The sequence below is a fragment of the Ostrinia furnacalis genome, unplaced genomic scaffold (assembly GCF_004193835.3).
Source record: "Ostrinia furnacalis isolate ACB-3 unplaced genomic scaffold, ASM419383v2 OfSCF1381, whole genome shotgun sequence".
In the NCBI taxonomy this organism is placed as follows: domain Eukaryota; kingdom Metazoa; phylum Arthropoda; class Insecta; order Lepidoptera; family Crambidae; genus Ostrinia; species Ostrinia furnacalis.
The window spans coordinates 193,281-206,339 of NW_021131620.1; the positions used below are offsets into that span (position 1 = coordinate 193,281).

The 13,059-nt window shown below is 39.0% G+C and overlaps 1 protein-coding gene and 1 pseudogene across 2 annotated transcripts in view; both read left to right on the top strand.

Moving 5' to 3' along the window:
• LOC114352501 (multidrug resistance protein homolog 49) overlaps window positions 1-12,149 on the top strand; it is a 30,506-nt gene extending 18,357 nt beyond the window's left edge. Inside the window, exons 21-27 of one of the 2 annotated variants that reach the window (XM_028304124.1) lie at window positions 1,398-1,560; window positions 2,077-2,271; window positions 6,873-7,082; window positions 9,044-9,190; window positions 9,912-10,020; window positions 10,288-10,415; window positions 11,142-12,149. In XM_028304124.1, the coding sequence (XP_028159925.1) occupies window positions 1,398-1,560; window positions 2,077-2,271; window positions 6,873-7,082; window positions 9,044-9,190; window positions 9,912-10,020; window positions 10,288-10,376 (913 nt within the window). In that variant the 3' untranslated portion in view covers window positions 10,377-10,415; window positions 11,142-12,149. Of the gene's footprint in view, window positions 1-1,397; window positions 1,561-2,076; window positions 2,272-6,872; window positions 7,083-9,043; window positions 9,191-9,911; window positions 10,021-10,287; window positions 10,693-11,141 lie in introns of those variants that run through there. The other variant, XM_028304123.1, reaches the window with a different exon arrangement.
• Window positions 5,218-5,809, top strand: LOC114352502 (NADH dehydrogenase [ubiquinone] 1 beta subcomplex subunit 7 pseudogene; annotated as a pseudogene).
• Window positions 12,150-13,059: the final 910 nt, after the last annotated feature.

Genomic DNA, 13,059 nt, shown 5'->3' on the forward strand with positions numbered 1-13,059 from the left:
GGGCCTTCACCCGAATGAAATTCTGTTTATCACAGATCGTCATAAATTATAAATATGTTATGCTGAGTTATAAATATGTAAAGTTTTATCAAAATCCGTTCAGTATTTTTTGCGTGAGAGTAACAAAAATCTAGATTTATCTTAACCTTATAGTTGATATAATTCTTTGAAAGTTCATAAACACCATTTCAAGCCATCAGAAACATTTGGAATAAAAACCAAAAAAAGCAAAAGCATTTGGAGTTGGGAATGTTTTTCGGAGACGCCGGGTATCGATCCCGGGACCTCTCGCATGAGGGCGAGTGCTCTACCATCTGAGCTACGTCTCCTGTAGGCAACGCAGCGAAATTGGGAATATGTTTCGGAAAATTCCTTTGTAAAACGTAAATTTTCCGAGGAAATGAAATAAAAAGTTAGTGACTAATTTAGTGAAAAGGTTTTGGGCAATATCCTGGATCTTGTGTGATGAGCACATAGAAATTCCACATAAGTAGTAGGTAGGTACTAGCTTTTTAGTCCAGTCAATAAAGCATTATAGATGGAAAACTGTAGAACACAATTTCTGACTTCACTTTTCGGTTTTTCGCTTAATCCTCTTTTATTAAGCGAAAAACCGAAAAGTGGCACCTTTAAACCCCCCTCTCCCCGCCGGCTCAAGGGCTAAGGGCGGCGACTTTTGCTATGTTCACCTCCTAACTAGTCTAAATAAAGTCCCGAGGTCAGAAATTGTGTTCCACGGATTTCTCTCTACACCGTCGTTAAGGCATTCATTGACTGGACTATTTGCCTTCACCCGCACATAATTCATTCAATTTAATATACAGGGTAATTTTGTTATCAGTATCCACATTTTTTAAATAAGCTCTATAGAACAATTAAACAATCCAACTTTTATCTCAATTACATATTTTAATTCGCGGTATTTTACGCGAAAAAAACTATCGAAAATCTACACACAACTTTCGAATTTACTTACCTATAATACTAGTAGAATATAGGTCCACTGTTAGGCCATCACCCAAATCGGAGCTTCAGCGCATATTTTTTTATTTTATCTAAATTACGATATCCCTTCAAAGTCACGATAGCCGAACGGTAAAGGGGTCGGACTGGCCAACTCGTGATCCGGGGGACGCGGGTTCGGTCCCCGCCGCCACTCGACTATTATTTTATTTATTTGTGGTGTTGTGGTGAGCTCTCTCGTGACACAGGCATATTTAGCTTAGTACGGGGGCTAACGGGAGTATTAGTAATTTGTACAATAACAAATTACCTATAACTTTTTAAAATTAAAATAAACGTTAAAATAAGACCGACTAGAAAACCATGCAATACTTACTAATTGTTCAAGTTTAATAGCTAATTGCTTATCGTCCATTGTGGTGCTTGGCTTCTAGGGTAAACGAAGCCCTGATGTACGGCGCCTACATGCTGGGCCAGTCGCTGGTATACGCGCCCAGCTTCAACTCGGCCAAGGCCTGCGGAGCCAGGATCGTCGCCATCATCAACCGACAGCCTAAAGTCAGGACGGAAGACGGGGTCAAAGACAGGCGTGATTGGGTATGGAATAGTTTATGGTTCGTTCGTTTCAGCCAAATGACGTTCACTGCTGGACAAAGGCCTCCCCCATGGTTTTCCACAGTGAACGGTCCTACGCTGCCCGCATCCAGGCTCTTCCCGCGACATTTACCATTCTTGGTACATGAGAAATTTTTTGAACTGTCCATTGACTGACTCTGAATAGTATGAAGCCACGATAGTTGAACGGTGAAGTGGTCGGACTGGCTGACTCGTAATCCTGGGTGTCCCGGAATGGAAATGGAATCCCGGCACCGCTCTACTATTTTGTGGTGAGCCCACCCGTGATACAAGTATATTTAGATTAGTACGAGGGGCTAACGGGACTATTAGTAATTTTGTAATAACAATTTACTAATAATTATAATCATTTTAAAAAAAGTAGACAAAATTATCAGCAATAGCTAGATGATATTTAATTTTGGCTTTGTAGGAAATCATACACAAAATTATCTTCTAATTCATACAGCTCTGATTCATGTTGCTATTATTTCACAGGCAGCCACTGGTAGTTTCAGCCTGAAGGATGTGGAGTTCAGCTACCCTACGCGGCCTAACCAGCAGATCCTGAAGGGAATGGACCTGAAGGTGGAGGCTGGCAAGACAGTCGCGCTGGTCGGCTCGTCGGGCTGTGGGAAATCCACCGTGCTGCAACTCATACAGAGGTTCTACGATCCTGACACTGGAAGTATTGTAAGTATTTTTCAACCGACTTCAAAAAAGGAGGAGGTTCTCAATTCGACCCGTATGTTTTTTTTTTCTATGTTTGTTACGCGATAACTCCGGCAATTATGAACCGATTTGAACAAATCTTTTTTCGGCGTATAGGTAATACCTCAAGGGTGGTCCCATTTAAATTTAATAATAGAAAAAACAACCCCCAAGGGTGGAAAATTGGGGATGAACTTTTTTATACGCAATATCTCCGCCGATTATGAACCAATTCGAACGATTATTTTTTTGTTGAATAGGTATTATCAAATGGGTGGTTTCATGCAAATTTAAAGAAAAATTTTATTTTGTGTTCACGCATTTGAAGTCGGCTTTATTTTTTTTAAAAAGTTAATTATATTAAATTAGTTCCGAGTCTGATCAAATTCCAAATGGATCCAAAATTGGATTCCCAATATGTGTAAGCATAGCCTCATGCTGGATTTCTATTAATCCTAATCCAAATCCGTCCGTCTGCTATCAAATATCAATATGTTTTTGGTTAAATTATCTGCGGTTTTCGATGTTTTTACATTTTCATGTTGTTACCCACTCAGTCTATGACGGAATCGCGTACATAAACTATTTGAATAAATTGCACGTGGGTTGAGGAAATGAAAAGTGGAAAGTGTTTAACGTCCGTATTCACAAACATTACTATGAGGCCTCACAGTGCCCGTGGACGCACAGGGTGACATACGAACCTAATCACAGAGCTCTATTCAACGCTATAGATGACCCACGCTGAACTGTCCCGCCAAACTCAATGACAGGGGGGCGCTACCATCGTTCAACTTAATGGTTTCCAATATGGCAAAAATCGGAACCAGCGATTCGGTATTGACGGTGGCGCCCCGCTGTCAATGTCATCGATAGGACAGTTCAGTATTTTGGAACTATATACGTTCGATTTGCTACTTCACTTACGCCCGATTTCAATAATCGATCTTTCGTCAAATACAGATTGAAATATGACAGTTAATGTCATATTTCAATCTGAATTGGTGTTATAGTTCCAAAATACTGAACTGTCCTATCTATGACATTGACAGTGGGGCGCCACCGTCAATACCGGATCGCTGCTTCCGATTTTTGCCATGTTGTAAACCATATAGTTGAACGATGGTAGCGCCCCCCTGTCATTGAGTTTGGTGGGACAGTTCAGCGTGGGTGTATCCACGACTAGAGATTGCAATCTGCGCTGGCAATCTATATCTATGGGAGGGTCAGATCAGAAAACGGATAGATCCTCTGTATGAAAATGACAGTTTTGTGGTTTCCTATATCCTATCCGCCGATTTTGACGTTTGCTTTGAAAGGTGTTGTCATCCAAATTTGCAATCCTAGATAAAGATGAACTACACTGAACTGTCCTTTATTTGACACTGACAGGGGGGCCACCGTCAATAGCGGATCGCTAGTTCCGACTTTTGCCACGGTGGAAACCATATAGTTGCACGAAGATGGTGGCGCCCTGCTGTCAATGTCGTCGGTGGGACATTTCAGTGTAGTTCATCTATATTTCTAGGATTTGTTACAAAAAATATCTGTTTTCTACCAAATGTGGAAGAATATTACTGTACTATGGCAGGCCTGGCTCACTCCGCGCGGTACATCCGATAATTACCTACAGCGAAGCGCCCCGCCGCGGCGGCGTGCGTTGTAGTATGATTATAATTCTATGATCGAAGTATTATTTAAAAATGGATATAAAGAGAAAGAAATATTGTGCGGCGTTCGGGTGTTTAAATTCGAAAAGTAATCTACCGGATTTATCTTTTTTTTTTCGCTTCCCAAAGATGCTGAAAGGTACGTTGGCCATGTAGGTAATCAATAATTCTTAGGATAGTATAGGAACCTAACCTACTATGACTACTGCCACAGAATAATAATTGCTACTGCTCAGAATGCGTTCGATCGTTTCAGCCAAATGACGTCCACTGATGGACAAAGGCCTCTCCCAAGGTTTACCATAATGAATGCATACTTACCTACATACGTAGGTCATTACAAATAAGTAGATTAATTATTTTTTCACTAGACAGCAACCCTAACAGCGTAAGAAGAGTTCAGAGGCACGCGATAGAAAGAGAAAACTTGTAGGTGAATAAAATTGTAGGTACGTAGTGCTGTGCGAGCTGAATTCCACTGTATCGCGTCGTAGCAAGACTCGCATTTATTTAAATCGTCTTGCTGAGTAATCCTTCTGTACCTGTACTATTACTTATTCTGTGACTACGGGACATTTTGTGAAAGATGACGTCGGCGAATTGTTCTCACGCTCCTGGAGCAGCGATAGCAGTGATTTGGCAAGCATCGTTTGTGAATATGGGCGTTAGTGTAATAAACGCATCGAAAATTGTGAATATTTATTCTAAAACTGAATTCAATTTGACATTTGTAATCCGGATTTGAACAAGGATTGAATATGGGAAACGGGTTATAGATGACCCACGCTGAACTGTCCCGCCAAACTCAATGACAGGGGGGCGCTACCATCGTTCAACTATATGGTTTCCAACATGGCAAAAATCGGAACCTGCGATCCGGTATTGACAGTGGCGCCCCACTGTCAATGTCATCGACAGGACAGTCCAGTATTTTGGAACTATACAGGGTGTTAGGTAAATGGGTATATGAGCCGACACTAGCCCATGTTAACATGGTCATATAAATGGTATGATGAAGTCAGAAAATTTATTTCTTCATTTTAATTATTTTAATTTTCATACAAATCGGATTTTATAAAATTTATTTTGTATGAAAATTAAAAAAATTAAAATGATGATATCAAATTTCTGACTTCACCATACCATTTATATGACCATGTTAACATGGGCTAGTGTCGGCTCATATACCCATTTACCTAACACCCTGTATAATAATAATCAATAATGAAATCTAAAGTCGAGATAGATTGTATTCGAATCATAAAAACTTTTGAAATATGACCACTGAAAAAAAACACGATGTTTGTCAGTGTTATTTGTCAATCAATGAAAACAGTACGAGGGGAATTTAATGTTTACCTTTAAAGGAAATTATCATCACAATTTTTGATAAATCCATACAAATTAAATCAAGAAGAATGGGTCAAATCTTTGGGACATGGCGAACGACTGGAGTCGGTTTAAAAATGAACGACAAACCGACTTTCGACACCAAAGTTGGATTCACGTCTAAGAGGCAGCAGCGCACCATGGTCGCTTGCGAAGAGGATCTGATCTCAGCTAAAGTACCTCCAAAGTATCGGGACTACTGCGCCCATTTGTTAATGAACTACCTAGTTTGCCGATACAAGAACATGCCCTTTCTCTACCGGTGTCACCACGAGAAACATGTGTACCTGAACTGCGAACACGACGACTACGTCATCAGAATGAAAGAGTTCGAAAGAGAGAGGAGGTTACGAGAGAGGGAACAGAGGCTAAAAGAAAACGCTGGCAAATAAAACTTGAAGCATTTTAAGTTATCAAATTGACTCAAGTAGCACTTAGGGTAGTGTTTTACCACGGCCCATAGGAACATCATGAATTTACATTATGGAATATTTTTAAAAGTAAAGATTTTTGACAAAACTTTCTTTTTTTAATTTCAAACTCATTTTTCTGATTGCGATAACTAGTAAAGTAGGTACTTAAAGGGTAGGTACTTCTTACTTAATGCAGATATAAGTAGTTTCATGTGGAACTAGCTAGGTACTTACATGGAATATAGCGATTTGTGTACTCGGGTGCTTTGATCATAAGCGTACATTTTAAAGAAATAAAGTAGGTAACTGTTAGTCCTAGAAACTAGATTTTAGTAACAATCGTCTCTGAAGATACTAAGAAGTACCTACTCGCAATACTGAGATAACAAGTGAACGAATAGGTACAAACCAAATTACAAATTTTGTACCTACCTACTAGATTAGTTTGTTATGTTATACACGAAATCATGCATATTAAATAGGACTGAAAAAACAGAAAAAAAAACAAATTCATTACTAATGGACATGGCGCACAATTTTTGTTGAAGATGCCAACAAAAACTACAAAAAATTAGAATGAATACTGTATTTTTAATATTGAGATTGACTTGAGATAATAATATGTAGGTAGGTATCTTTACCTACTCCAGGCTGATCCGACATACTCGTTCGTACCTACCTAATCGCTATCATTCTACTTTTCAATTCATCATCATCATTTTAAGTAGGCATCGAAACATTTAGTAAGTACCATGCTGCTGAATAAACGCTTTTCACCGTTTAAACTTTAACCGAAACTTTAACGTTAACCGGTGTTTTTGGTCAACCGAGTGGGACATTTGCATAATAAGGCAGCGTTGCCCCATCTTACTATCTATAACTTTAACTTTAACAAACGTCAAAAATCTGTCAGACTCCTTACAAAAACACCGGTTATCGTTATTGTTACGGTTAAAGTTAGCTGGTGCAACTCAGCCTTACTTTTCTTTAGTTTTGTTAGATCCGTGCTGCTGTCCCATTTGCGGTGATCAGAACTTCTACTCAATTTTCGAAAGCTTTTTTTTATGCATAACAAGGTAGTTTATATTTATAAACCGTTTGTCCGCTTCAGGAGTTGGACGGCGTAGACACCCGTAGTTCGCTGACGCTGCCGCGGCTCCGGCGCCAACTGGGAGTGGTTCAGCAGGAGCCGGTGCTGTTCGACCGCACGCTGGCCGAGAACATCGCCTACGGGGACAACAACCGCAAGATTACGATGCACGAGATCGTGGCCGCTGCAAAGGCAGCCAATATACACAGCTTCATCGTTTCCTTGCCTAAGGTACAGGAGGGTTACTCCGAAAAACGTTATCCGAAGTTTCGAATGAATTCGAAGTTTGCCATTTTGCCATCTAAGTATCTCACGCAAAGCCAGATGCGAGCATTAGCGACGCTGACAGAGGGCTGAGTGTGAGTTTACATCAAACGTCGTCACTATAGTGAGCTCTTTAAAAAATATATGAAAATTTTAGTTCTTGAAAGTTTCATTTAAATGTATTTTTTTTACGCGCTCACTAGTGACGACGTTTCATGTAAACTCACGCTAAGCCCTCTGATAGACCCAAATCTACGTTTAAACAGCGTTTTGAAGTTAAGCTTCAATCACACCAACGCGTGCAGATCGCATCGCCCGGCCCGATCAAATAGTCCAGTCAATGAATGCCTTAACGACGGTGTAGAGAGAAATCCATGGAACACAATTTCTGACCTCGGGACTTTATTTAGCCTAGTTAGGTGGTGAACATAGCAAAAGTCCCCGCCCTCAGCCCTTGAGCCGGCGGGGAGAGGGGGGTTTAAAGGTATCACTTTTCGGTTTTTCGCTTAATCCTCGGAAACTATGCGTCCTAGTGACATGACTAATATGAACCAAAAAAAGCTTATTCAATTTGCTACAGGTGAGACCGTCAAGTTTTTCTATATCTTGTATAGTTTTTACGGCATCTGCTCTAGAAGGTCTGTAAAATTGGAAATTTTATTGTTGTCTTACATGTTCCTTTCAGGAGAAAATCGACTAAATCAACATTGAGCAAACACTATAGACATGCGGGAGCATGTTAAGCCTAGTTCCAGGGAGGGGACTGCACCGTGCGTATATTTAGACGAACCAATTAGAGCCACTTTTGACTCCTCATCATTCAAAAACTAGTGTGCATTAACACTTCAAATTTGGCTCATGTATTGAGACTTGCAAGATATACATCAGCTTCAAATTTCATAAATATACCTCAAACAGTTATTTAGGTATTGACGTTCAAAAATCGATATTTAGAGCACTACTATCTATCTATCACATGTGAAATGTTAAAATTTACTGTGTTCACCTCCTAACTAGTCTAAATAAAGTCCTGAAGTCAGAAATTGTGTTCTACAGTTTTCCATCTATAATGCTTTATTGACTGGACTAAAAGGCCAATGACAAGTTGCGCGACCCATGACATACTTAGTTCACGCGACCTGTCATTTGCCTATGATCGCGCCGTGATAGCGCCGGCGATATGGCGATCTGCACGCGTTGGTGTGGTTGAAGCTATAATGGTATGCTTGTGTGAATTTATCTTAAAAAGTATAATTCCGTTCAAATACAAGTACCTACTACTTATATTATCTACTTGCATTTGAATATAATTATGTTATTGTATGTACTCCTACTGAAAAATCGGTGTCATGTATCGCTGTTGTCCATTCTCATGATTCTAATGTGCCAAGAGTTATATCTTCAGTTTGGCTGAGCTCCAAAACTATTAGTGGAAGATTTGAAAGACCTTTCGAAAGACATTACAAAGTAACAACCGAATAAGTGGCGCAGGTTCTAGCAATATTGGAACTTACATACTTACTTATATACAGGTTGATGCCGTGAGCGACATCTTTGCATGCTTTCAAAAATACCAACTTAGGTCCATAATAATGTAATATGTTAAGAAGGGAAAAAGTCTGTTTTTTTCTAATTAAATCCATTCTTACTCCCTTAAATTGTATGAAAGTTGTATCTGTTTTCTACTTCTACTAATAGAAAATGTTATTGGCTATCGCATGATATAAAATATTTAATTTTGCTTATTAGTGTTAACCCACGCATCCACTTGTTTTTGAAGGAAGAGGTGAAAACTAAAAATTAAAAACTTAAATCCTTGTAATTTTCTTACTTATTTGCAAATTTCGTCGATAAAATTGTCCATAGACCTTAAAGTTTGATCACTACATGCCCGGACACACTGTATATTTAGATGAATTTGAATGTAGGGTTACGACACGAACTTGGGCGCGAGCGGCGCCCAGCTGTCGGGCGGCCAGAAGCAGCGCGTGTGCATCGCCCGCGCGCTCATCCGCTCGCCGCGCCTGCTGCTGCTCGACGAGGCCACCTCCGCGCTAGACGCTAACAGCGAAAGGGTAAGGACTACACACTCAGACGATTATCACACTGCACCGCGCTCCGCCGCGGTCCGCGTGATTTCATATAAAAAATCCCGCGCGCAGACGCGTTGTCACTGTCAGTGTGTTGTGCTGCCGCGCGTGTTTTCTATACAACAAACTGAGGTACATGCATACAATGATTAAATCTGTCGTCCCGCGTACCGCGGCGGAGCGCGGCGCAGTGTGATAATCGCCTCATGCGGGGGGATCGGGGAGGAGATATCATGTCATGTCAGGAACCAGGCCCCCCTGGAAAATTACCCTAGATACGCCAATGTACACTACTACACAGTACATAATCGCGAGGAAAAGAAAAAAAACCTTTTCACATCTCCTTTTAGTTTCTATGATCTGTGGGTTATAGGATATACTTATTACCTATACCTATTCCAATAAATAAAGACGACTTTAATAGTTAAAAGTGAAATATCAAAAGTCCCCCTTAGCCCTTGAGAAGGCGGGGGGAGAGGGAGGTTTGAAGGTTCCATTTTTCGGTTTTTCGCTTATTTAATTCTCGCAAGCTATGCGTCGTGGAGACATGATCAAATCCCGTCAAAGTATTTACCGACGTAAAAAAAGGTTAATAGTCGGCGGGAGAAAGGAACACCATAACATAAATCTGAAGGCTCTCGACTGCGCGACCAAAGGATTAAGTAGGTGGGTGTGTATTTAATAAGAAATGATTAATTTGTTACAGGCGGTAACCGAAGCTCTAGAGAAAGCGGCCAAAGGGCGTACTTGTATAACGATAGCACATCGCCTCTCCACAGTAAAGGGTGCAGACCTCATTTGCGTGGTAGATAAAGGTAAGTTGACACTTATCTATAGGTAATGGATGAGTTGCACCATCTTACTTTGACAAATCTGTCAAACTTCATACAAAAATAACGTTATAATTACGGTCAAATTTTGGTGGTGCAACTCAGCCTTAATTTAATTGCTAGCTAAATTTTAACTTGCACTTGAAATTAAGTTAAAATTTGTTACCTATTAACATGTTAAAACGTGTAAATCAGCCTTAACAGATGGGAAACTTTAGTTAGGTACTCACCTACTTATTGTTTCTTAACCAGGGAAAATCATCGAGCGCGGCACTCATACGGAGCTGGTGGCGGCTAAAGGAATGTACTGGCGCATGTGCAGAGGACAAAACGTCGCTTGAGTTCATATCAAAGATGTGCATGAAATCTGTTGTTAGGAGGTATTCCGAAGCTCACCCATTTTAAGGCGCACCTAATAAAGTTTACTAATATTTCAAACTTTATGTTTACTAGGATGAATAAAAAGTATCACTGCAACTTATGGTTCCGATTCGAGGAATACTTACCTCGTTGTTAGATCTTGCATGATATCACCAATACCACTTCCCTGTACTTACCCGCGTACTTAAACAGAGAAGAGTTTTTTGACATCTCGAATAATAATCTCAATACATAATGAATATTCATTACTTAGGTTATTATTTCGGTAATCCATAATACATATAAAAATGAATCGCAAAATGTGTTGGTAAGCGCATAACTCAACAACGTTTAGACCTATGGAAAAGTTTCGTGATGTTGAAAACATTATAACTATTTCACTGAATGGGATTAAAATATAGACCAAAACTAAAAAAACGGTGAAGGTTTTTTTCAAATCCATCAAGAAATAGCAGATAAATTAATTATTTAAATTACCTACATATTTTCACGTGGAACTCAAACATAGGCGGTGCGCCACCTATTCAAGTTTCAACCACAATGCTTACCACTCCTGGCGCATTGCCGAGAATGACACTTTATGTCAAAGTCTTCTTCTTCTTTTTGTAGGTATATGGCCAGGTCTGGCATATGTTAAAGAAAGGTTACAAAATTTTACTAAGATAGAATCTTGAGAGTAACCCTGGCTGAAAAATTAAAAACTACAAAATTTTATCTTTCAACAGCACTGGACCAGTGGGTGGAATAAGTGCCGTGACGTCACCGATCAAATGGCGCGAAATAATGTTATGTTATGCGCAACTTTGGGGCTCTGTAACTTCTTTATTTGTAGAGATATTTTCATGATTCTTCTATATTATTATTTAGATTTACTTATATTTTCAAGTTTTATTAAAAGAAAACAATTTGAAACTTCTCCACCTTACCAATCCTTTTTTTAATGTTCGTTGAAGTCCAAGGATGGTTCTTACGGCGAGAAGAATTCGAATAATTTCCGGGAAAACCCCGGGCGAAGCCGCGGGCGGAAATTTATATTATAATACCACAAAGAGAACAAGAGATACACCAAAACTGGTGGACCCGTTATTTTAATTATTAGTAATTTTAAGTCTGAGTTTTGTTTTTATACTGGTTCTACCTAAAGATCGCGTGGAAAGTCATTAATCAGATAGATGTCAATGACAATGCGTTCTCTCACTTCTTTTAACGATATAAGAGAAGCTAAATATATAAAAGAACAAACGGTAAAAGAGCTGTACTGGAGACCAATGACTAAACCCCAGGCATGCACGATCAGTATTATCATGAAAATATTTTCGATTTTTTATTTTAGGTAGGTACGGTGCCATATCCTAGGTCGTAGTATTCTATGTTCATGGTTTTTAACAACTAACGCCGGACTCTGCCGGTGGACCTCGTGATCGCTACTGAATCGTATTGTAAACCCTTGCCATATTATAGATAGTAAGGCCAAAATATAACCAAAAATATCCCCAGTTCAGCTTAGTTTTTAACATAAGTAGGACTACATTAAGACTTTAGTACGCGTATAATTCAGTCCTAGTTCCTCAAGCAGTAATGAAAATGTAGCGTAGCAGTTGTGTACGTATAAGTTTGCGTTCTAAACTTTATTATTATAATTTATGTAAGCTAATTGTTAATAAGGTTTAAAACAACTGTATATTATTAAAGTAGGTAAAGTAAATAAATAAATAGTTGTTATTTGTGGATTAGTACCATTTTATTTATTCGTCACAAAAATGCATGTTTCTTTCCAATACCACCCTGTCCATCCACATAATATAATTAGACAATAATAAGGCTGGGTTGCACCATCTTACTTTAACTTTGATAAACGTCAAAAGTATGTCAATTATTAATTAGAATTGATTAGCAACGTTAACAGTCAGAAAATGTTGTAAAATAATCAATTAGAGTCGATTAGATATAAATAGCATTCCATCTCTTTCTCACATTATTTATCATCTCGCTTGCACATCAATTACTCTTCCACACACTTCTGGAATATTCGAGAGAAAAAGAAACAGGAGGGCAACATCGGACCTCTCGCTTCGAACCTATGGTCCAGAACATGAGAGACAGAGACAGGAATATCGGGAGAGAAAGGGATGGATATAGCCCGGGACCTTAAAAATACGGAGCGAGGCGCTCCGGGAGACAAGTTTAAGTCAAGTTAAAGTTTACGTTAAGTTAAAGTTAAGTTAAGTTTGAGTTTAAGTTAAGTTAAAGTTTAGTTCAGAGTTTAGTTCAGAGTTTGGTTCAGAGTTTAGTTCAGAGTTTAGTTCAGAGTTTAGTTCAGAGTTTAGTTTAGAGTTTAGTTCAGAGTTTAGTTCAGAGTTTAGTTCAGAGTTTAGTTCAGAGTTTAGTTCAGAGATTAGTTCAGAGTTTAGTTCAGAGTTTAGTTCAGAGATTAGTTCAGAGTTTAGTTCAGAGTTTAGTTCAGAGTTTAGTTCAGAGTTTAGTTCAGAGATTAGTTCAGAGTTTAGTTCAGAGTTTAGTTCAGAGTTTAGTTCAGAGTTTAGTTCAGAGATTAGTTCAGAGTTTAGTTCAGAGTTTAGTTCAGAGTTTAGTTCAGAGATTAGTTCAGAGTTTAGTTCAGAGATTAGTTCAGAGTTTAGTTCA